Here is a 25,580-nt window from a genome sequence, read left to right as displayed (position 1 = left end):
CATCATGTGGATAGAGACTTGGTCTTAGCAGCAAGGCGCTGCTCAATAAAGACACATTTTAGGAGATGCCTCAGAGACCCACTGAATGTTTGGTATGTTTTCTTAATCAGGCATCTCCTCTTTTAGAAAAAAAATCTGTCATCCTGCTCTAAAGGTATAATTGAAATTGTAATTTCACTTTGTAGCTCAGATGCTAAAGAAATGAGGCAGGAAAAGCAGCATGAAAAGGTCCCTTGTTGCATCAGCTTCTCGACAGAAGGTTCTTAATTCCGTGGTTGTGAAGCAGCATCCCTTGATGGGTTTTTCCTGGGTTGTAAATGACAGAAACCAACAGGGGGCAGGGCACCCAAGCCTTGAATTCTGCAAATTTCCCAAACTGCCTTCTTTTTTAGGAACGTATTATTTGCAGAGAGTCGTTGTGACTCCCTTGGGCGTTAGGACTCCCCTACAGACCCAACCACCTGAAAATCTAGACAGGAACAATTTCAAAACATAAATTTTATAAAAACTGCGTCCAGGGAGGTTGGCGGGTATAGAATTCTTTGGAACTGTGTAGAGGTTTGTAATTTCAAGGGCCGCACTCCTGCCTCTCTTCTCTGGCCTTCTCAGTGTCTGAGATGAGCTATGTAAGTTCCTTTTCCCGATAAATCAGCACAGATTTAGCGAGGGCTTCCTCTTGGCAGAGGGGCTTTCCCGGTTCCTGGGACCCAGATCCCATCCTCAAAGAGCTGACGTTGGAATGGGGTAGGAGCGGGGTTGGCCAGCAAGGACAGAGGCCTCTGGCCGTTGCCAGTTTAGTGGATGTCAGCCACATGCCTGCCACCTCCCAGTCCCCACCCTGGAACTGGGAAGGAAGAGCCACGTTTGCGTGTGGCTATTGGAGCACAGGGACCAGGAAGAAAACTGCTTTGAAGCTGAGGCAGGCAAGATTCAAACAGGCTGGCACCAGAAGTGTCTGAAGCCTTGCTCCTCAAAGTGTGGTCCGCAAACTAGCAGCCTCAGCCTCACCCGAGAGACTGGGAAACGCAGAGCCTTGAGCTCATCCCAAACAGACTGAACCAGACTTGGCGTTTTAACAGGATCCTCGGGTGATTTGTAGGCACCTTAAGAGTTTGAGAGGCACTGGCCTAGAACACATGAAAACAAGTGTGATTATTAAAGTAGAAGAAAATGAAAGCGTACCTCTTTACTTCCTGGAGTTATCACAGACGCCACAAGCTGGTACGTGATTCGCTCTCTAGCCTGGGGAATAAAAGCCCAGGTTCTTAGCTTGGTATTCAGTTCATAGTCGTATTTTCCCATAGATCTCTCCTGATTCATCCTGGTTTTGTTTTGTTTTGTTTTGTTTTGGGGGGGGGGCACAAGTGAGCGAGGGGCAGAGAGAGGAAGAGAGAGAGAAGCGAGGTTCACTTAAAGCAGGCTCGTGCTTCCCTGATGGGGGACTTGGACTCACGAACCATGAGGTCATGACCTGAGCCGAAGTCAGATGCTTAACGCCTGCGCCCCCCCCCCCCCCCCCGGGCGCCCCCCGATTCATCCTGTTTTAATTTCAGCTTAGGTCAGACTGGCCTCCTCTTTATCTGTTGGTTCTGTACCATAAACATCCCTCCTTCTATACTGTTGACATGATATCTGCACTTTGTAGGCACATCTTGCTATCTGTATTCAGCATATTGTTATGGTCACACCACGCTTTATTTGCCCGGTGCATCTCGTATATTCTGTCCCGCAGCCACTAGCTCTGTGCTCCTGTAGGGCAGCCGCTGTCCTGGGTCCCTCTGGAGCCGGAGGAGTTAGCACTGTGTGTCACACAGAGCCGGGATCAGTAAGCACTGACGGCCTGAGTCGGGGAAGAGAAGTTGAGAAGCAGTGGCCGCCCGTCCTTTCCCTCGGGGCAGGGGACCTGAAAGCATCAACACAGACTCCTGTTCACTCAGCAGGAGTTCGTCTCCTCCCGTTGGCTCTGCTTCCTCAACAGGAGTGCGCCAAAGCCCTTCTTCAGGATATTGAATATAATCAGTCCGAATAAATTCTTGGGACAGGGAGGGTGACAGGGGCCTTTTGGTGGTTTGAAACATCCACCTCAGCGATGCCGTCCTTGGTGTTCTGTTGGTCCCCGGGAAGGATCGCCTCCCCGGTACTGGCATCTGGCTCTGGGCGTGCGTGTTGCAGGCCCTGCTCGTGTGTCCCTGTGCAGCGGGGACACTTCTGATGTTCGGAGTCAACGGCGTGTGCGTCGTTTCCATTTTCCCTTGCTTAGCAACCCCCTCTTCCCCCCACCGCCCGGCCACTTGGAAAAAGAATCTGGAAAATCACGTGAGAGGTGAAAGAGGTCACACAGTCCCTTTCAGATGCTCCAGGTGTCCCACGTTTTGCCCACCGGGGTGACCTCAGTTTCGCCGTCATTTGTTAAATGCGATGTACCTGTCACTCCGCCTTGTCATTTTAAGGAATTACAAATGACAATGTTTTTAAGCATACAGAGCTAAGCTAGGGATGCTGAACACTGTGTCGAAGATCCGGGGACAGGTGAAGACCACCGGGTACCCGCAGACGGAAGGCTTGCTGGGCGACTGTATGCTCAAGTACGGGAGGGAGCTCGGGGAAGGCTCCACCTTCGGTGAGTGTTTGCAGATCGCCTGGAGCGCTTTGTATGAGTGTGTGTGTGAGTGTGTGTGTGTGTGTGTGTGTGTGAATGAAGGGGGAGGGAAGGGGGGAGGGAAGGGGAGGGGCAAAGAGAGGAGGCTCCACCTTGGGTGACTGTTCGAAGATTGCCTGGGAGCTCTTTGTGTGTTGGGGGGGAGGGGGAGAGGCAAAGGGGGGAGGCTGCACCTTCGGTGACTGTTCACAGATCACCTGGGATCATTTTGCCCCGGGGGAGGGGGCAGGGAAGGGGGAGGGGCAGAGAGAGAAGGAGAGAGAGAAAGGGAAACCCAAGCAGGCTCTGTGTTGACAGCAGAGAGCCCGATGTGGGGCTTGAACCCACGACGCATGAGATCATGATCCAAGCTGAAATCAAGAGTCGGACACTCAACTGACTGAGCCACCCAAGCACCCCACAATACCTTCATGTTAACAAGCTTTATTATTATTATTTTTATATCACCCAAGTAATACACGTTCGTTGCAGAAGGCTTAGAAAATATAAGCTAGTGAAATACAAGAAAGGGAGTGCTGACATCACCCACAATCACGTATCTGGTGATGGACCTTTTGTGTATTCTCATCCCTAGTCATGTACACCTTCACAGCCCTTTGTGTATTCTCATCCCTAGTCACATACACCTTCACAACGTTTATTCTCATCCCTAGTCACATACACCTTCACAGCCCTTTGTGTATTCTCATCCCTAGTCACGTACACCTTCACAACGTTTATTCTCATCCCTAGTCACGTACACCTTCACAGCCCTTTGTGTATTCTCATCCCTAGTCACGTACACCTTCACAAGGTTTATTCTCATCCATAGTCACGTACACCTTTACAAAATTAAAATGGAGTTATGGTATCTCTACCTTTATACCCTTTTGTAACTTGCTTATTTCTATCGACTGAATCAAGATCCGTGTCATAAAATGATTAATCTTCTATGATACTGTTTTTAACGGCAGTATAATAAATAACCCGTGTGTCATGGCAGACTTTGTTCAGTCAACCCTAGTTATTGGATATTTAGATACTTTTTTCTGTATGTAAAAAAATTTTACACAGCATTTATAACAACCATCTTCATAATCTTTAGGGATATCCAAGATTATGTTCGTGGATTGAAATCCCTGGTAGTGAAATTGTTGGGTTGAGAATATGCGTGTTTTTTTCAGATTTTTGAACCATATTCCCAAAGGACCCTCCAGAAGGGGTGTGCCAGTTTGATACTCTCGCCAGGAGTATGTGAGAGTATGTTTCCCAGCACAGTTATTGATTGTGGGAATTACTTTTTTAGCTTACTTCTGAATCACAGGTACTTTGATACATAGCGTATAAAATTGATCTCTTAGTGCTGTGTTAACTTCACCTTTTGGATTATGTGTAAGGTAAATTTCTTTCCTGTTTGTCATCATTTTTGTGAAATGTATATTTGTATCTTTTGCCTATTTTTTCATTAATACGTTCATTTCCCCCCCTTACTGGTTGACGAGCTCTTTCAACGGTTAGGACATTTGCTCTTGGTCTGCCTTATATGTTAATGAAGTTACGCCCCACGTAGGCATTCGCCTTCTGACCTTGTGGACGGAGGCCACTGAAACGGAGGAGCTTTTGGTTTTCATATAGTGGGACTCCTAACTCTTCCTTTATGGTTTATGGCCCTGTTGCTTTCTTTAGAAAAACTTTTCCACCCACCCACCCCCACAAATCGTGTCAATGTTTATTCATACTTTTCTTTCGAAACATGTTTCCTTTTCTTCCCTTTAAGTTTCCAAGCTCCTGATTTTAACGGGCAGATACTGTGCAGTAGGGTCCTAATTTTGTTTTCTCCCAAGTAAGTAGCTGGTTGTCCTAATACTCCATTGAAAAGTTCAGCCTTTCCCCTCTGGAGAGAAACGTTTTGTTACAGACTAAATTTTTATATTTTAAGTTTGTTTCTGATCTTTTTTTTTTTTCTCCTGTTTTCTTGGTCTGTACCTTGTTTTTGCTCCAGTGTCGTATTTTAAGAATCGTAATTTAAAAGTATATTTCAATATGCTTAACTAAAATCTCCCTTGGTTATCTTACTGTAAACAATACATGGAGATGTTTCTGTCAAAGCCAAATTTGACACTCTGTGGCTTGGGCAGTGGTGGCCGAGGGTCAGAAACAGTGCCCTCCGTTTCTATCCAGTTGGGCAGGAAAGAGTCCCCGGGCTAGGAAGGGATGTCTCCTCTTTACCTTGGGATGATTTAGAACCTGACAATGGAGAGGGAGTTAAGGAAACTTAGGAGGGGTGAAGCTACCAGTGGAGTTGTGACCAGTGGTAATTTAGCGTAACTAAATTTCTACTTCTAGTTTTCTAGTTCATTTCTTAAAAAAAAAAAAAGAAAAAGAAAAAGAAAGGGAGGTGAGGCTTCATCGCTATTGCTGTGTTACAGGTGAATAAACTATGCGTGGCTGGACCAGTAGGTGTGACATCTTGAAGGTCAGAATTTGCTAGAAATGCGAATTCTTGGGCTGGCCCCTAAGGTCTTTTTCTAGCCTGGGAGTTGAGAGACCCCAAACTACATTTTCACGAGGTCGATTTGGAAGACTCCCAAACAGGAAAAATAGTTTGCTCTGGTGCCTCATGTCCCAGAGATGCCTCTTAGAGAAACGGCCTCTCGGTCTGCTCCGCTACCAGGACTCCTGCTTGCACATTACCGCGGGTCAGCGGACACTGAGATGTCAGAGTGCAGGCCAGCAACACCTGCCGGTCACAGCCCCCAAGGCCAGCAACACCTGCCGGTCACAGCCCCCAAGGCCAAGCGCGGCTGGCTTGGGCCTCATCGCAAGAGCAGGCCTTGCCCATCCCGCTGAAAGGCCGTCCCATGTGACACGGCCAGGCTTTCTTTGACATCAGAAAGGGTGAGGAGCCTCGGAACCATCTGAAGGCTCTGGGGACTGACCTCAAGGTCTAGGAGCTAGAAGCTGACAAGAGGTTTTGTTCCCTTATTTCTATTGCAATCCTTATTGCCTGACACTTAGCCCTGATGAATGAATCCTTTTTAGAGTTTACAAAGAGCGATTTTGTTCTCCAGCTTCTAAGGAGCCCTAGGTGCCAGTTCACAAAACTACAGATTTCCCTGCTCTCCGAAAGTAGAGCATTGCCATTGTAAAGCCTTTTGTAAACCGAAACGGCGTAAAACAAAGAAGAAATTACCGTTAATTTATGTGAAAAATGTTTTGAGCATGACCAGACCCCCCAAAACAGGCTCTCTTACACTTTTTTGATATCTTAGGATACATCTTACTAATGCGTGCACAGAATAAAATCGAGGCAAAGCGCAGATGCTCACGGACGCAGTTCAAAGCTGCCGGGACGGGGGGGCTGATGCCAATGTTCTGTACACAGTTCAGTTCTCACTACTTGGGGTCCAGGCTGCCTCTAGTGGCTCACTGCAAAACAGGGGCTGAATGTTTTCTCATTTTCGCCTTTTTTTTTCTTTTTTGGTGAACACAGAAATCCTCTTTGGATTTCTTCCAGTTAGCAAAAGCAGGTACTAGTTATTGTAGGTCTCTGGTAAACTGATGGGGTGCGACACAGACCTTCGAAAAGCAGTGTGCCTGTCACCAGTTTGAAAAAGGAGCTTTATCCCCATCTAGTGGCCAAAAGGGTAAATGCTTCAGTCTGTCTGAGCCTCCTACCTTTATTTTGTAGCGGAGGCTACAAACGTAGGAAAATACAGAAAATAAGACGTTCAGAAAAAAAATTTTTTTTTTCTGAGTCAGGATTCAGCAGTGTCAGGGTGATTCGCTTGTTTCCATGGCCCTCCACAAACGTTTGGGAAAGAATGAAGTCAATATCACCGCTAACCTCGAGGACCCTGCTGAAGACCCTTTTTTAATTTGTATTTTCTATTCAAGGTAGTGCATTAATAGAAGTCGGTGAATCCATGAAGCTCATGGCTGAGGTAAAAGACTCTCTTGACATTAACGTAAAGCAAACTTTTATTGATCCGCTTCAGTTACTACAAGACAAAGATTTGAAAGAGATTGGGGTAAGTCTTGCGGGCTCTAACTCTTACCTGTTGCTACTTAAAGTGAAGTTCATATTTAAAACCATCAGAGTGTTTCTGTAGGGATTCCGTGAAAGCATCGTCTTGTGGGTGGTGAAAAAAATAACTCCTATTTACCTGGCTCACTGGGAAAGAGACCCGGGACCTCTTAGCTTTTTATTCTGTATCTTATTTTTTTTTTTTTTTTTTACTTTTTTAGGGTTTTTATATATTTTTGAGAGAGAGAGGAAGAGAGAGAGAGAGAGAGAGAACATGAATGGGGAAAATGCAGAGAGGGAGAGAGACACAGAATCTGAAACAGGCTCCAGGCTCTGAGCTGTCAGCACAGAGCCCGACGTGGGGCTTGAACCCACGAGCTGTGAGATCATGACCTGAGCCGAAGTCGGACGCTTAACCGACAGAGCCACCCAGGCACCCCTGTTCTCTATCTTATTAAAGCCGGCTAGAAGCCAGGATAAAGGAGCGCATTTCCACAGCCACTTCTCACGTAACAAAATGATCCCATCACTTTGTAGTGGATTTTTGATAATGAAAATCACAACTGTGTCAGTCATATCTTTTGATACTTGGCACCAGTAGTGATTATTTTGTGCTGCTTCTCAAGGAAACCAATAAACAGGAATTGACGTTTCATGTTTGGAAAACTGTTAGAAGTGGCCTTCCAGAGCGTACATGTGAGCTCTCAGGGACCTGTAGGTGATCATGTGCCTCTTGCTTAGTGGTGTTTGTGCGTATGTGCACAAACAGCGTTGAGATTCCTGCCTCACCGGACTTCTACTCTGGCGGGGCAGCCTGTGTTGACTTTACGCTGGCGGGGCAGCCAGCTGCCCCGAGGACCTGCCCCCAGGTATCTTCAAGAGTGATCTGAATGCAAGTCCAAGCCAGCTGGGAAGTCATTTGAAACTTGGCATACCCCCTTTCTTCCTTCCTTCCTTCCTTCCTTCCTTCCTTCCTTCCTTCCTTCCTTCTTTCTTTCTTTCTTTCTTTCTTTCTTTCTTTCTTTCTTTCTTTCTTTCTTTCTTTCTTTCTTTCTTTCTTTTTAATGTTTATTTGGGGGTTGGGGGGATGAGGGGCAGAGAGAGAGGGAGAGACAGAGAATCCCAAGCAGGCTCCGTGCTGTCAGCACAGAGCCCAACACAGGGCTGGATCTCACGAACCCTGAGATCATGACTTGAACTGAAATCGAGTCAGACGCCTTACCGAGTGAGCCACCCAGGTGCCCCGTCCGCTTTCCTCCCTCTCCTTTCTCTGGGCACGGTGCATCTCATGGGGTGGCCTCTGGACCGTCAGCATCAGCATCACATTAGAAAGGCAGATGCTGGGGCCCCTGTTCTAGGTTTCCCAAACGGAGAGTCCTGGATGCCTGGAATTCAGGAAGGTTGAATGAAAAACGAAAGCAACCATTCAGGGACTCCCAAGAACATTCTGCTGCCCCCCCCCTCCAGAATGCCCCCCTCAGCCCCTTACTCGTGGTCTCTGTCCCATCCATGTCAGGGAAAGCAGTGTCCTTCCTGACCTCCGCGGTCTGTCCTCCACTGGACACCGGAGTCTGTTGCCACATCCATTGTCCTCTCTCCTGAATCTGCATTCCCTTCCTTCCTGTCACCTCCTCTCAGTTAACATCTGGACACATCCACACAGCAGCCCGTGACTCCCGGCACCACACCCAGAGCAGGCTTCCTGAGACGCAGACTGTCGGCAGCTGCCCGCAGGGGAGGGGGACTGAAGATCCACTCCAGCCTCTCCTGCCCTCTGGGGCCCGATTCTCTGGCCTCTCCTGCCCTTTGGGGCCTGACCTCGGCCCCTTCCTACTGTTACCTTTAGCCCCCTGGGGTGTTTTGCTGTGTTCTGTCCCTCTGTTCCTGGCCTTTCTCCCCCTCCCCTCTCCTCCTGGCTAAGTCATGTCACCTCTCGGATCTCAGACGCTCTTCCCTTTGGGAAGCCCCTGCCCTCCCCTGACAAAATCAGGGGCTCCTGCACTCCCCGCGTGATGGCACTAAGCGCCTCGGGGGTAAGGATCCTGCCTCGTCCACTTTTGTGGCCACGATGTCCAGCATGGCATTCGTGCTTCCAAATTACTAAAGAACAGATGACTCTAGAGAAGGAGGGGTGTCCTGGGGACAGGGGGGACCAGAACAGCCTTTCCAAACGCAGAACCTTAAAACCAAATGCCCCCTTTGTTGAAAGACGTAATACGCCATTTCTTCTCGTGCTGTCGTCCTTGAGGAAAACCACAAGTCCGCCCCACAACGTAGGTCTTCCGTTTGACCTGCTTCAGAGCCGGCCGTGGACACAAACGTGGGTCGGACTTGTGTGCAAAATCCACCTGTACTTAAGTGTTGGCATTCCCCAAGCAGCAAAATAGTCTCTGAATGGCTTCCTCGTTACTCAGCTGCCATCTGATACAGAAACGCTATAAAGCTACACTTAAATCCTAGAACGATCGAGAGTTAAGAGTCTGCTACTCAGAAGCCATTCATAGTCTCGACTGTGCTGCTGCGTCTCAGACCTCAGGAGTGGGGAACCTGCCCATTTAACACACGGCTGACTTCTACCTGTAAGGGGTTTTGTGGGTTCGGTTCTTGGCCCGTCAGCAGCCGTCACCCCTGTTTTACAGCCACACACGGAGGCACAGAGGGAGTCACAGATCTGCCCAGAGTCACGGAGCACATAGGAAAGATGCTTCTGGGTTTTTATCCCATATGCTCTCTTCCCCTCTTCATTATGGAAGTGGAACCAGTGTGTTTCATTCACTGAAGTGCTAAGTGATGTTACCTGCATACTTCGCCGGGATGGCCTGTTCTTGTGTGTACGTTTGATGTCAGATACCTGTTTTCCAAGGATTGTAGGCGTAATGCCTTGCCCCATACAGCTGTCCTGCCGACAGTTTTTCTGACATGGGATCCCTCTGCTGGAATACAAACTGTGATGGGGGAACTTACTACCACACAAGGCAGCCCCTTCCGTGAATGCACACGTCTGATAGTTACAGTTGTTACATTTTGTTAGAGATTCTTTTTTTTTTTTCTTTTTTTCTTTTCTTTTTTTTTTTTTTTAAGAAATTTCACCGTTCCAGAGGTTGTGAGTGTCTGTTTCTCAGTGTGTACAAGTTCACTGGTGGTATTTATTCAACTTGTTCTGTAATTGTTTGGGAACTTTATGGGAGACGCCTAAGTATTCTAGGGGCTACTAGAAATTTGTGCTTTTATAATCTCCTTTTTGGCAAGGACTTGACAGTTGTGCCAAAGGAAACATGCTTGTTTTTGGCAGAGTTAATTGGCTGGAAATTATCTGGATGTTTTATTAGAGAACTGAAGTGAGGGGCCCTATAGACAACTTTGGGAAATGGAATCTGAGTGCTGATACTGTGTCTTTATGTTCATATAGGTATTCATTCTGCCGTCCATTTATCCATGCATCCATTCACCCACCCTTTCCTCCACCCACCTGTCCGTCCATCCATCCGTCCATCCGTCTAACCATTCCCCATGCCTTGAGGACCGTCAGTAAGGGTAGCCTCTAGTGGATGCTGGAGACACACAGACGTGTAAGATGCGTCCCTGCCCCTAGAATTTAGGTCACCCGAAAGCAGTGGCTGTGATCATGGAAATGACAAAAGTTTCTTTGCCCTGTCTTTTGAGTGTACAGTTCTCTGAAAGACTCCTTTGTCTTGTTCAGCACCACCTGAAAAAGCTGGAAGGCCGCCGCCTGGATTATGATTATAAAAAGAAGCGAGTAGGTAAGATACCAGACGAAGAAGTCAGACAAGCGGTAGAAAAATTTGAAGAGTCAAAGGAGTTGGCTGAAAGAAGCATGTTTAATTTTTTAGAAAATGATGTAAGTATTTAAACCAACCAGGAGACTTTAATGTGAATGAAAACATTGACCATATGAGTAGGATCAACATGTTGAGAAGCTCTGGAGCCTTAGTTTACGAGAGCTTCCAGAATTTTCCATAACCATTATGTCCTGCCTCAGAAATAGCTTCAGACATTTGGCAAGTCCCAACTCAGACCTCAGATCTCAAGAGGGCCTGTTTATCCCAGGACTGTTCCGGAGACATGCTCCAGGTAGCCCCGGGGAGGGGGATGGTTTGGGGACTTGCATAGCAGACCGGCCTTTGTGTTTGAGGCCATAGCATTGTGACTTTGCAGTGGAACGCGGGCCCCGCGTCATGCGTAACGTGCGCTTTTGCTATAAGACTGAGAGAAGCACACTGTGAGGCAGGTGTGTGAGGAGGAGAGGCTCTGCGGTGCCCTGACTTGTCATCGCGAACATGCAGGCTATAAAAGCGTGACCTGCGTTGTTCAGCTGTACCATAGCGGTGCCTGTGGACTCAGGAATGATGAAGGTCTGGACACACATCCCTCAGAGACGCGAATACCCTGTTGTGCTGTAATTGCCACCACCAGCTTTTATTTTATTTGTTCAAGTGAAGTTAGATTCGGCGTCCCTGAGGGGCATGGCGATCCCCACCGGGGCACCACGAAGGCCGAAGGCCTCCCTTCTTTGCCTCACTGACGAGTCCTTGGGCGTTTGTCGTTACTGCTTTTTTCCACCTGCTTCTGTGTGGCGTCCCTGCCCTGACGCTGGCCTTGCTGATGCCCTGAGCCGTTTTGGCCCAGCCTTAGCTTTGGGCCCCATTTGCTGAACTTTCAAACCCGTGGAGACAAGTCAGAGGATTTATTTATCTGCAAAACCATGTTCTACTTACAATAGTTTATCAAAAGGTACATCAAGGTCTTGCGCTTTTGAGTCAAGTCAGACAGAACGTATGGAGCATCTTTTTTATTTGCCGTGGTGACATGGGGGGCGGATTAGTATGTTCGGTATTAGCAAGACATTAGTCGCGGAGATAACAGTTTGAAAATCCCCGCGTCCATTAAACCTGTGTGCTGAAAAGCACCCTCTATTATGTTTCTCCTTTTAATGTTTTATCAGGGCGCTTACATCTTACAGGAAGTGGGAAGAGGTCTACACAGTTGGCTGTTTTCCTTGTTTATTTATTTTCCCTTAAAAGTAGAACTTGCCTCTTGAGATTGTCCCCAGGCAGCAGGCGATTTTGGTTTTGTCTCCGATTGCTGCATTTGATTCTTTGACGTGTTGAGAAAGTGGGTTTGAAGTGCGGCATGTCAGGTGCACGTCATCCTTACCAGGCCGTTGCCAGCGTTGCCCTTCCGGTCCTGTGCCTGTTTGTGGCGGATTTGAACTCTGAAGTTGAGTCTCGTGCATCAGACGTGCTGCTCCCTCAGCTCAGGGCTGGGTCCACACCTCTGCCGACGGGCTGTGCTGGCTCATTTCGGGGACGGCCTTGCGCCTTCTGGCCTGTCCTTTGACAAGAGCTCCTGGAAACCAGCCGCGGAAGTGGGAGGAGACCGAACTCCTCGGCAGCTGGGGACTGTCCCGCCGCCTTGGGACTGGGCTCCTTCCCCTTCTCTGCCCTCCTGCGCATGGCCGCCTTTAGCCGCGGCGGTGAGCCGGGTGCTCTGGTTGCTGACTCTTGCGGGAGTGGCGGTGGTAGTGCCCAAGAGGTGGCTGGTGATGGCGATGCCGACAGTGGCAAGGGGGCCATTTCTTGAGCGCTCACGGTAGAGCGTATGGGGTCCTAGGGGCGTGCCCTGTGTGACAACACCCCTGCTTTTGCCTTTCCCTTTCCCAGGGTTATAGTTGAGGAAACCCGCAAGTTACTGACCGTGTGAGCCCCAGAAGGCTGCCTTCCTTCTGTTCGTGGGGCACCAGCGGGCAGACCCAGAAGGGGACCGCCCTGTCCTTTTCCGTGTCCGTGTGTCTGGGCAGTCCCTTTGATGAGACGAGGCGTGGAAAATCTTCCCCAGTTCAGCCCTTGGACCTGCCATGCTAATGCGGAGGTGGTTGTGTTTGGGGATCAACAGCGGGCGACTTGGTGGGGGAAGACGGGGAAACCAGTGCATGGAGGGAGGAGGCGTACGTACGTGGAGCTCTTGGCCCCGTCCTTGGCCCCTCTCTACAACCAGGCCAGGCCCAGCGGGTCTGCAGCCCTCAGGACCCTGACTTCCTGCTCTCTCTGGGTCATCAACCCCACGTCCAACCTTGCTACTTCACCCCTCATACCTGTGTCTGCTCATCCCATAGGAGGTAGTGGGTTGTGCTGATAACGTCTCTGTGGTCAGATGAGTTTGGCGGACCATAGCGGAGACAAAATTCGCAGCCTTCTTTGTCACCAGACTTTTCAGAGTCTTTATATGGTAATGTGAAAAATTAATCTCTACGAGCTTGCTAAGGCAGGATACTCTGGGAAGTCTCTCAAACTTGTTTGGCCACAGAGCTTGTCCACAGCATCATCGTTATTGCTGTCATTTCAAGGGACGGGTGCCATGTGGAAATTCCGGACTCGCTGAAAGAAAGCTCCCAGCCAGGAATGGACGACCTGAAATCTGGTTCTGGTCTCACTTCTGCTCAGCTGTTTGCCCCTGGAGAGTCGCTTCGACCTACAGGTATCGGGCCCGACGTGAACGAGTGCAGGCAAGACACCCTTTGGAAATATGAAGTGGGGAATAGAAGTATAAGAGGCTGTTATGTAGGCTATCGCCGTCATTGGCTTGCTCAGACTTTCTCAGAAACTCTGAATAAAGCTCTTGCCCCATTGGAAAGGGCATCTGTTTGTGATCAGACTCCTTCAGCTTCTCCGAGGAATCCAGAAAGAGTGGAGGTCTTTGAGACGACAGAGCAAGAAGTCACTTTGATGATAGCGATTCCTATCGAAGTTGGCCTCCCTTGGAAACGTACCATTTCGGTCATGAAAGGGGACGGCTTGTCACGTTCCAGAACAGGTGCCTTTCCCTCATTCAGGCATGCCAAGCACGCTGCAGACTCCAGAGATCTGGGCGCAGGGCATTACCTACTCATGCCCATTATCTCTCCTCGTGCTGTGGCCCTCAGAACGTGCCTCTCGGCCCACCTACCTGGCTGCTGACCAGTCCTGGCAACTGACTTCTGAAGATTCTGAGGAGGACAGTTCACAGCCCTGCTTCCATACCACCGCCCCCCCCCCACCCCGAGATAGAGAGCTGCCCTTATTACAGTCTGTAAGCCTTTGAGCCCTTCTTCCTTTGGGTCCAGCCCTAATCCTTTGCCCTTGGCCCACTGGCCAGCCAGTGGCTCAGAGCCCATTCAGGTTTCCACCACCCTGCCCCGCCCCGCCCGGGAACCCCTGTATTCCCAGTGCACAGTAGTATGGGGACATCTACACTCTGCCTCCATCGCCACGGCTCAGAACCCCCAGCAGCCTCATTGGCTTATAACCGGCCACTGGTTTGCAGCAAAAAAGAGGGTTTTGAGGTAGAGTGCACCCACGGGCGACACCCAGTCGATGCACGGCCTCTCGCCCCTGGGAAGAGAGCGAGGAACCACGGCGCGGGGTGGAGTCAGCCGTGAAGTCCCCAGGCTCAGCCACGCGGGCACGTTCCCCACGGAGTTGGGTTCCTGTAAGTCTCAAGGCAGCGGCTCCCATCCCCCGTGAACAGGGGACCCTGACCAGGGCTATTTCCATTGCTAGGTTTTGCTTCTTTTGAGAGGAGACTAAAGCAGCTCAGAAGTAGCAGTTTCCTCTTCCTCTTGTAGCAAATCACCGCACACGTGTGCCTTCAAACAACACAGATCTACCGCCTTCCAGACGGGAGGTCAGAAGTCCTCACGTCACGATATTGGCAGGGCTGAGTTCTGCCTGGAGGGTGTAAGGGAAGCAGCCATGTCTTTGCCTTTTCTACCCGCCAGAGTCACCTGCTTCTCCTTCAAAGCCCACCGTTTGGCATCTTCACACCTCTTACTCTCTTCCTCCGATCACCTTCTTTGACCCCCCCTGCTGCCTTCTTCTAGGACCCTGTGATGACACCGGGCCCACCCAGATAATCCAGCTAATCCCCTAGTTCAAGACCCTGGTTCAAGGCCATTTTCCTGTCCACCACAAGCTCTTCCTGGTTCTGTTCTGGTTCCCCTGGTTGCTCGTGTGGCCTCCTCCTCCCTCACTGTCAGCTTACTGGGAAGTCTGGTCGAGTTTCCTGCCTCAGGTGCCTCACATGTGCCCCCATCTGGACGGCCAGGGCAGTTTACTCTGAGACGGGAGTCAGCTGTCTGGCGGTTCTCCCCTGCGTGTGTCCTGCGAACCCTTCCACGGGATGAGGTCGCACCTTACTCGCAAGGTGGCGCCAGCAAAGGGGTGGCACCGGTCTCAGCGGAAGCGGAATGAAGCCTCTTTTCTCATCCCAGTGACCTTCCCCGAGTCAACAGATGGAGTGGTGTGGCCCGTGGAAGAAACGCTCTACCTTCTGGACAGGCCCTCGCAGGGCCTGGCTTTATCGCTGCCATGTTTCTGCCTGTCCTGGTGTTTGATTCCAGCTGGGGACGGGAGGCAGAGGCCACCCGCAAAACACCTTTCCGCTTGTGGCCTGGAATCCTCCCTGTTCTGGCATAAAGGGGCAGATGGTCCCCTTGTGATACCGCGTGGCTTCGCTGTCAGCCTGAGACTTTGCAGCGGAGTCCCAGCTCTGCAGGAGTTGTGTTGAGCAGGTGCCGTACCGCACTGCGGTCCCTCCCGGGTTCTGAGGGGCCTTGGGGTTCTCTTCCTTCCCGGAGTCAGCCAGAGAATGAATAGTTCCAAAGGCACCTCTAGATCGCCCAACCTCTTTTAGCCAGCCAGACGGGACAGCTGGTAGTCTTTCCGTCTGCACCTCCCTGCTCCCCACCCCCCCGATACGTTTCGAGGAATATTCACTTAGCTCTTCCGCTGTTCCTTTGAAAATGAGAAACGTCAAACATATTTCAAAGTGGGGATTAAAATAGAAACTAACTTTACTGAAGACGGGGAGGTGTGGCCCAGATTTGACCCAGATCGCAGCTCTCCCACCATCGGGAGGAGAGTTCCTTCTGCCGCGCGTTCTGTGGTCGAGTTAGACCGAGGCACTGGACTTGTTTAAACGTCAAAGCCAAAGAGGTGAAACTTAAGAGATCCGTAGGATTTTGTAGGGGCCCGGCTGTCTTTGTTTTGTTTTTTGAGTTTGGGGAAATTTAAGGCCTGGCTTGTTGCTTTTCTAGCCACAGGGCGTGGTATGGTCAGTGTAACACAGCCAGATTTCCTCGTTCAGATGCTGATCACAGTGGGGCACAAGCGGAACGGATGGCTCAAGTGTGCATTTGAACCCATGTTTAAAGTGCTGGGCGCGGGTAAGGAAAGTGAACGAATAGGCAGCTGAAGCATGGTCTGGAACAACAGATGGGAACAGCTGGGGTCTTTGAAGGTGAATGAATCCATGGCTGGTTTTATGGGGTGAGTATGTTGGGGTGAATGAGCAGGGCAGACTTTGCCCCAGAGCTACTTGGGACATGGAGGTGATACATCATTAGGCTTTGGGGAATCTTTGGAAGAGGGGGATTGATTTCGGTGTGTGTCCTTCTCTGGAGTTCATGGGACTCGTGCTGGGGTCCTCATCACCTCAACCCAGAGGTCCTGCCTCTGAGGCTGGCCAACATCAGCCTAAGGAACCCTGCTTTTGCATAGCAGCTGCTCAGACACGTTGGGGAAGCAGGGAAGCTCCCAGGCCCCACAGGAGAAGTCTCTTCCTCGATTCATGCCTCCCCAGGTCTTCTGGGCTTTCTTACGTGACTTCGTTTTTTTGACATCCACTGTATTTTGGTCACTAACTTCATGAATGTCGTGATTCATGGGAACGAGAGATGCCAGAGGCTGTATGGTTCATTCCTTCTTGCTGTGTGTTTCAGGGCGATGATTTTGTGCTGATGGCAAAAACAAACAAACAAACAAACAAACAAACAAACAAACAAAAAAATCTAGGGAGCAGGCAAGCCTTTGCCCGGGTGCACACTTGTCGCTGATTTCGCTTCTTACGTGAGAACAGTTTCATTTACTTAGTTTCTTGATTTGACTTAGCTAGAAAATGCCCGTAGAGACATTTCACTAAGAAAGCAGTTCATTTACTAAATGTTGGTCTCACTTGTAATTGGAAAAGCTTTATCTCTCTGTTTTCAGATCCATGAACATTAGAGCGCAAAGATCTCCTGGGAGTATCATCTAATTGGAAAAAACAAGCTTTTATCAAGTTAAATCAAGTTTTAATCACAAATAAATTTGAACATGGTTTTCCAGAATATATAGCTTTATACCGTGACCTGGGTGATTATTATGCAGGGCTCCGAGATAAAAATGAAATGAAATGAAATGGACCAGAGCCGGGGAGGACACAGGGCTTCCCTGCAAAGCTGGCTCTCTGTTGCTGGTATCCCTTCTCTCTGAACACTACATAGGCTTTGGAATGATTTTCCACTTTCGCTGCAGGTAGAACAAGTCAGCCAGTTGGCTGTGTTTATAGAGGCGGCTTTAGACTATCACAAACAGTCCACAGAGATTCTGCAGGAGCTACAGAGCAAGCTACAGATGCGGTGAGAGCCTTTGTGTTCGTTACAAGCCCGGGCTGCAGGGTTGGACCCCATCAGAATCAATCCCTCTGTCTGTCCCTTCGTCTGCTCCTTCCCACCACACCATCCTGTTTTGAATTTTCTTTGGCTGGCTTCCATGCTTGGGTGTGGGATAGCACTGAGAGAATACGGGGCTCTGGCCAATGGGACAGAGCCGGGAAGAGCGGTCTGGCAGGCTTTCTCCCTTTTCGTGTTTCTAAAGCCCTTTTCTGTGTCCTGTGTTCAGGGCACCCAGACACAGTTGCTCACCCTACAGAACCGTCCTGGCTTCATGGCTGATTTGGGAACTTAAGCTGGGGATGGCGATGGCTCATACCTCCTTGCCAACATCTAGGGATGTGGAGAAGTGTGACACGATACTCAGAAAATATGTAAAAAGATGTGTTTTTACCTCACCAGTACAGATGTGAGGCCAAGTTCATACTACTGACTCTTAGAGGCGTTGAAAGAGTCCAAAATAACCTTCTGAATGATCAAAAGAAAGACTGCTGTTTCTCTTAGCCTTTAATGATGCTGTGTTCTATACTTCTCTGAAAATTAGTAGTATCATACGTCGTGTGCCCAGTGACCCTATTAATTAAAGTAATGGGTTAACAAATCTACCCTTTTTCTTGACCGGGTTTTGTAACAGAATATTGTTTTTGTATGAGATTATGATAATGGGAGAACTGGGAGGGATGTTTGCTTAAATCAGTGCCAGAATTCTAGAGGGAAGACACAAGGTGGGGTGGTCTCTGAAGCATCCAATTCGGTAGGCGGGGCGTGCGCGCAGCGCTCACGTGAGCCTGTTTGCGCAATCCTCTCTCTGTATGAGCAGAAGGAGAGAAAAGGCAGCCAACGCTGTGGAGTGTCCAGTGTAACCCTGGCGCCTGACCGATGCCTCAGAGACTCTTACGAGAGACACGCTCTTGCAGATACGTAGTTGAAAAACTCCACTGGGCACCTACACCTATCACTTTGAGCTACTCACGAATCAGTGCGTAAAAACCACCCCCGTCACGACTGCCACCCGTCACCCAAGTCTGTAGGCTCCTCAAGGCAGAGCAACTGTATGTCTGGAGACTCGGGCTTCTCCCTCAGAAGTCTGACCGGTCTCAAAATGCATATTTCAGAATATCGGCCGCATCCAGCGTTCCCAGACGAGAATATAAGCCCCGGCCCATAAAGAGGAGTCCTAGTGAACTCAATGGGGTGTCCACCACCTCGTCAGCGAGGACAACAGGTAAGATGACCATTGTGTGTTGCTAAGTGTGCTCTTCGAGGAGGTGCTGCCCGAAGCTTTTGCTTACTGCTTGTTGCTGTATTTGGTGTGACCCTGTATTTGACCCTGACTTTTTTCTTTGGCTGTTGGGTGAATCCCCTTTCCCACCCCATCAGTGCTCCTTTTCCTGCTTCCTGGTTTTGGATACTTCTGTCAAGTTTCGAAAACCAGCACCAGGAAGAATTCCATCACTTACTGCCTTCTAATACGTTAAAACCTTGGCCGTGGAACCTTCGTGCTACATTGTCCTCTGTCTTTACATTTTTAACTCTTTCAAAATATTTCCCTAGTTTTTAGAAAAGTGTGAACATTTGTTGAGCTCCTGCTATAAGCTAGGCACTGTCTTAAGTGCTGCATCATTATTTTTTAATTAGATAAATGACACATATATATTCTTGGCTGAAAGGATCCAACAGAGAAAAACAACATTCAGGTGGTGTAAGTCATGCTGGAGGTCTTTTGGTCACCCCCTCCATCCCTGTCCCTTCCCTAGATGTAGCTGCTGTTAACAATTTGGTATGAGCACTGTCCTGTTCATGTGCACGTATACGCATACACCCGCAGTATATACGCACAGTTTTAGATTATTTTCTGTTTCTCAAATACAAGATCTTACTAGGTGTATTCTTCTGCATCTTGCTTTTGTAAATGCATCGCTATCTCTTGGAGTTATTTCCGTGTCATACGCATAGATCTATCTCTGTCCCACAATTTTTTAACGGCTTCATAGTTTTCCGTTATATGTTACCATTTCCCTATTAGTGGACGCTAAGGTTGTTTCCAATTATTTGCTAAAAACAGTATACTTTCATCTGCCTCCATGTGCTCATGGCAAGTCTTTCTTGGAAGTGGAATCCTGAGTTACAGAGAATGCAAATTAGAAGTGATAGTAGCTATTGCCAAATTACCTTTCAGAATGGGCACAGTACTTTTGACGTAGTAATGCCTGTTGCCCCACACCCACATCATTCGACTTCCATTTTTGCCAACCATTCATGGGTAAAAAATTGTATTCTATCTTCCTTGTCGTAAATAGGGAAGTTGAACATTTTCTTCCTCTCTGTATTTTAGTTTGCCATTTGTATTTTCTCATGTCTGAATTGTCTGTTCGTGTAATTTATTTGTTTTTTCTTTTAGGTCATTTACTTTGTCTTATTATTCATAAGAATCCCTTACATATGGGGATATTGATAGCTTTTTTTCTGTAGTTTGTTGTTGTGTATGTGTGTGTGTTTCGTTTTTTGTGTTTTGTGTTCTCGTTTTTTTAGTTTTATTTAAGTGATCTCTGTGCCCAACTTGGGCCTCAAACTCACGACCCCAAGATCAAGAGTCACATGCTATTCCTACTGGGGCCAGGTGCCCCAGAGTTGTGTTTTTAGAGTTCTTTATATATTGTAAACACAAGTCCTTTGACAAATACGTGGTTTGAAAATATTTTCTTTCACTCTGTAGCCTTTTATTCTCTTAATAGGGTTTTTGATAGATCAAAAGTTTTTAATTTTGGTGCAGTCCAATTTCTCATTTCTTCCTTTTAGGATTATGCTTTTGGTGTGAAGTCTTAAGAATCCTTTGACTAGCCCAAGATCCTAAAGATGTTCTTCTGTGCTTTTTCCCCAAAGTTTCACACTTGCACGTTTCAGTCCATGGTCCACTTTGAGTTAATTTTTGTATGACACTGAAGTTGAAGTCTCATTCGCCCATGAATTTCAAACTTCCCTGCAGCACATCTGCCCGTGGGAGCTACACGGTCTGGATTTTCTTCCAATGCTATCACTATCCTTTCAGATTTTTTTTTTTCAATTAAAAAATAAAAATGATGGGACTAATATGTGTATATAGTCCTAAAAGGAAAATGGTGCTACAAGGCCTTTAATGAAAAGCAGCTGTCTCCCTTTATGCCCTCTCCCCATCTTCATTTCCTGTTCTCGGAGGAAAGCACCTTCAGCTCTTTGTTGGGTATTTAGCTCCATTGTTCTAAATAATATGCTATTAGTTCTTGATTTTTTTTGGTTTGGGATAATATCTGTGGTTTCCTGATACGGCAGATGAGCTCTTTGCTCCCTGTCCTCGGCCTCCCATACACTTCCCCGTCCCACTTCCTCCTTCCTCCTTCCAGGTTACTACTCATAATCACCATTTTCATTGTAGAACCATCACTTTGATCATGCAGAACTCTTACGGTGCCTCCCCTCTGCGCCTCGTTGTTGTGTTCAGTGTGGTGGCCTCTGCTGCTTGAGGGAAACACGGGCGGGCCCGTGACATTTCTGGCTGCTCTTGGGTGACTCACTTGAGTGTGTGAATGCAGGCACACGCAGCACTCAGAGCGCTGCCTCATGTAATAGTCACCGTGCCATCTGGATTTGAAGCTGGGCTTCCCCTTCTCAAGCTCTGGCCTGTTATAAGTGTGAAGATTGGTGTCAGGAAAGGGGTTGTAGTTGGCCTCTTCTCTCTTTTTCCGTCTACCACTTCTGTTCTTAAAGCCCCAGGGAGCGTATTTCCAGCTCTCTTACAAGTCTTTTTAAATGTCTCTCTCCCTCGGGGTACCTGGTAGCTCAGTTGGTTGAGCGTCCCAACTCTTGATTTTGGCTCAGGTCATGATCGTAAGGTCATGGGATTGAGCCCTGCGTTGGGCTCCACACTGAGCATGGAGCCTGCTTGGGATTCTCTCTCTCTCTCTCTCTCTCTCTCTCTCTCTCTCTCTCTCTCTCTCTCCCCTCTCTTCCTCTCTGTCTCCCTCCCTCCCTCCCCTTCCTCTGCCCCTTTCCCCTGCTCACACTCTCTCTAAAAAGAAAAAAATCTCTCTCCCATGACTTGTTGTGAAATAAGAAAAACATAAGACATCCCCCTCCTTCAAGCTCTCCAGAAATTTCTCTAAAAACCCTTTCTCATCTCCATCTCCTGACCCATCTATAGCATAGATGAGTTTGGGGTCAAGAGTTGTGAAAACTGGTTTCCCATCTCTTCTGGTTTGGTTTGTGTGTTTGCAAGTTCTACGTGGCGGTCTCATGGGCATCCATTTTTGTTTTTTAAATAGTTCTGGAGCCTTAGATACGACTTTGATTTTCATATCCTATAACAACCATTTATAACGTCATGAACATGAAAATAATATTCACAGCAGTATCACATAGTGTTCTATCGTTACATTTCCATTGTCATTCAGATTTCTGTTGTCTTGCTCGCTCTGGCTTCATCGTAAGTCTTGAAGTAGGGCGGTGTTAATTCTCTAGCGTGGCTTCTCTTTCAAAGTGGTTGGGCTGTTCTAGTAGCATTTCCATGTGAATTTTAGCATCCGCGTTTTCATTTTTACAAAACAAAGCATGCTCAGGTTTTGAATTGGTTGAGGTTGAACCTGTACATCGATTTAGGGGGAATTTACAACTTAACAACATGGGCCTTTCCAGTCTTGAACACAGCCTGCTTTATTTTCCACTTATTTAAGTTTTCTTAATTTCTCCAGCCATGTTTTACTATTTTCAGCAGATAGGTCTGGTACATTTTTAAATCAATCTCTCAATACTTCAAAAATTTCATATGATTGTAAATAGCATTTAAATAAAATTTCAGGTTTTAACTTCTTCTTGCTAGTGTATAGGTGTACAGTTGGTTTTTGTGGATTGGTCTCGTTTCCTGCCATGTTGCTAAATTCACTTATTAGTTCCAGCAGCTTTTTTGTAAACCCTGTAGTTTTTCTATAAAGATGATCACGTCATCCACAAATAAAGGCAATTTTGCTGGATGTCAGGATGGCTTTTATTTGTTTTTCTTGCCTTTTTTGCACTTGCTAGAACCTCTGGTATCATGCTGACTAGGGGAGTTGGAGTGGACATGCTTGCCTTGTTCTTGATATGAGAGGAGTGGCATTTGGCATCTCCTAATTAAGTATGATGTTAGCTGTAGATTTTTCATAGATGTCTTTTTTTCAGATTTAATTCCCTTCCAGGCATAGTTTGCTGGGAGTTTTTATCAGGAATGAATTTTAGATTTTGTCAAATGCCTTTTTTGGCGTCTGTGGAGATGATAATATGTTTTTATTTTAGTTTGTTAGCATGGTGACTTCGGTTAAATTAATTAAAGCGGTCTTATATTCATGGGATAAACCCTTTGTGAGAAAGGTTGTTTTTCTTTTTTTAAAGTCAACTTAATTTTAGAATAGTTATGGGTTTATAGAAAAGTTGCAGAGATAGTACACTATTCTTATATACCCGTAACTGTTTCCCTTGATGTTTTTCTCCCCTTATTATTAACACCTTACTAGTGTGGTAATCCAGTGAGACTGTATTGATGCATCATTAACTAAAGTCTGTACTTTATTCACATTTCCTTAGTTTTTACCTAATGTCCTTTTTCTGTTCCAAGATCTCCTCCAGGACACTGCATTGTATTTAGTCATCATGTCTGCTTAGACTCTTGACTGTGACAGTTTCTAAGACTGTCTTTGTGTTTAATGAGCTTGGCAGTTTGGGGGAGTAGTGTTCAGATATTCTGTAGAATGTTCCTCAGTTGAGATTTGTCTCGTTTTTTTTCAGGATGAGACTGGGGATTTGGATGTGGAGTCAGGGCCACACCACAGAGGCCAGGTGCCATTCTCGGGGAATATTCCATCAACACGAATTATTTATTACTATTGATGTTAATTGTAATCGATGCTGTCGTTGACCCCCTGGCCAACCCAGTGTTTCTCAGCTTTCACTGTAAAGTTACTCTTTAAATAAATGTTTCCCTGTGCAGAAGTTTTTTTTAACCACAAATTAAATTTCCTTATAGATCTCAGGCTATTGAGGGCATCTGTTTCTTCTGGAGTGAGCTCTGGTAGTTTGTGTCTTTCAGGGTATTCGTCCATTTCATCTAAGTTGCCAGATTTATTGGCATAAAGTTGTTCATATATTCCCGTATTTTCCTTGTAAGCTCTATAGAGTTTTTAGTGATCCCACTGCTCTCGTTTCTGACAGAAAATTTGTATCTTCTCTCTTTTTTTCCTTGATCAACCTGTCTATTGATGCCTCAGTTTTATTGCTGTTCTCAAAGAACCCGTTTTCTGTTGCATTGATTTCTCTCTTGCTTACTGTTTTCTTTTTTATTTATTTATTTATTTATTTAAAAAAAATTTTTTTTTCAACGTTTATTTATTTTTGGGACAGAGAGAGACAGAGCATGAACGGGGGAAGGGCAGAGAGAGAGGGAGACACAGAATCGGAAAGAGGCTCCAGGCTCTGAGCCATCAGCCCAGAGCCTGACGCGGGGCTCGAACTCACGGACCGCGAGATCGCGACCTGGCTGAAGTCGGACGCTTAACCGACTGCGCCACCCAGGCGCCCCTCTTGCTTACTGTTTTCTAGCTCACTGAGTTCCACTTCGATCTTTGTTATTTCTTCTCTTTTGGATTTCATTTGCTCTTCTTCATGTAATTTCTTGAGGTAGAAGCTGAGGTCACTGCGTCCTTTCTTCCTTCCTAATCTGTGTGTTTAGTGATGGTCTTTCCCTCGAAGTACCACCGTTAGCGGTAACCCGTAGCTCTTGGTATGTTGTCTTCATTTTCGTCCTCTTTGGAGTACTTTCTAGTTTCATGTTTGATATCATCTTTAACCCATGGTTTACTTCCCTACATTTGGAGGATTCTCCAGATACCTTTCTGTTTTAGATTTCTAATTAATTCCATTTTGGTCGATGACGTAGTCCGTGTGAACTGTACCCTTTAACATTTTTTGAGACTTGCTTTATGGCCCAGAATAGAATCCATCCTGGTAAATGTTCTTGACTTGAAATGCAAGTGGATTCTATTCGTGTTGGGTAGAGTGTTCTACAAATGTCAATTAGGTCACGTTGCCTGATAACGTAGTTCAAGTCTCCTGTGTCCTTATGGATATTTTGTCTATTCTTTTCTATTAATTTTCAGGTGAGGGGTATTGGATGCCTGACCCTAGTTGTGAAGCTGTCTTTTCCTCCCGGCAATTCTAGCAAAATTACGGGAAGATCGGTTATATTCCCCTACTCGCCCTTAGTTCTCATTGACCCTTTAAATGTGATTATTCATATTGTTTTTAATGACGGGAAAAAATCGTTAATGCTTTAAATATTCTTCTCTATTGTCTCTTGAGTTTTCCTTTTTAAAATCCTATTAGATGTTGAAACTTCTGGCTCTTCCTCTTTGGCTCATCGTTTTCTTCTTGCTTTCTCTATCCGTGTTGTTTTCACTCTGTCCTCTGGGGAGATTTCACCTTTTATGTTTTGTTTCTTTGACTGTTCTGTACCCATTCATTTATTTAGCCCATCTACTGAATTTCTTTTTCCAAGTGAATTAGCTTCCTGCTGGTAACAAATTACCACACGTTGTATGGCTTGAAGTAACACACATTTATTCTCGGTCTTACAGTCTTACAGTTCTGGAGGTCAGAAGTCTTAAATCAAGGTGTCGGTGTTCCTGGCTCTGGGGGAGAATCCATTGTCTCTTCCACCTTCTAGAGGCTGTCTTGTAGCCTTGGCTTGTGGTCCCTTTTTTATGTTCAAAGCCGGCAGTTTACGATCTTCAAAACTGTCTGACTTCTGCTTCCATTGAAGATATATCTCCTTCTCTGACTCTGACCCTCCCGCCTTCCTCTTAGAAGAACCCTTACGGGTGATTACGTTGTGATAAAATTGGACTCGCCCTCATAATTCAGAGTTATCTTTCTGTCTCCAGACCTGTAATCACATCCTCAAATTCCCTTCTGCCGTGTCAGGAAGAAATCTACAGGTCCTGGGGGATTAGGATGTAGACATCTTATGGGCTGGGGGTGAAATGGTTATTATTCTGCTTATCACCCCAATATTCTAATTTTTTAATTTTAAGATTGAATTTTACAAGTAATTAGATTCTTCATATCCCTTTGAGAATATGAATTAAGCTTTTACAAGTCTGCATGTGATGTCTCTGTTAATTCTCATCTCTTTGTACGTTTCTTGGCATCTGGTATCTATTTTACAAAGCTGTCTCTCATCCCGCACTGGATGTTCGTGCCTCTGTGCGCAGCTTTTTATGTGGGATTTCATGTCGGTTTGCCCATAGTGCTGTGTCTGTGCCTGCTGGGTCTACTGAGTGAGGTGCACTGGTTTCGGGTTTTGTGGGTGTTCGCACTCTCAGGGCACTGCCCCGACTTTGTGTTCAGGTCCCTGCGCTCACTACTCC

The 25,580-nt window shown here is 47.0% G+C and overlaps 1 protein-coding gene across 3 annotated transcripts in view; it reads left to right on the top strand.

The window, feature by feature from the left end:
• Positions 1-25,580, top strand: part of SH3GL3 (SH3 domain containing GRB2 like 3, endophilin A3) — a 133,251-nt gene that overhangs the window by 86,918 nt on the left and 20,753 nt on the right. For 2 of the 3 annotated variants that reach the window (XM_030317248.1, XM_032593551.1), the window contains 5 exons: positions 2,477-2,620; positions 6,536-6,669; positions 10,366-10,524; positions 17,015-17,118; positions 18,267-18,376. In XM_030317248.1, the coding sequence (XP_030173108.1) occupies positions 2,477-2,620; positions 6,536-6,669; positions 10,366-10,524; positions 17,015-17,118; positions 18,267-18,376 (651 nt within the window). The remainder of the gene's footprint in view (positions 1-2,476; positions 2,621-6,535; positions 6,670-10,365; positions 10,525-17,014; positions 17,119-18,266; positions 18,377-25,580) is intronic. The other variant, XM_032593552.1, reaches the window with a different exon arrangement.

The sequence above is a fragment of the Lynx canadensis genome, chromosome B3 (genome assembly GCF_007474595.2).
Source record: "Lynx canadensis isolate LIC74 chromosome B3, mLynCan4.pri.v2, whole genome shotgun sequence".
Lineage (NCBI taxonomy): Eukaryota > Metazoa > Chordata > Mammalia > Carnivora > Felidae > Lynx > Lynx canadensis.
The sequence above is the reverse complement of the archived record's forward strand: the minus strand, read 5'-3'. Positions and strand labels throughout refer to the sequence as shown.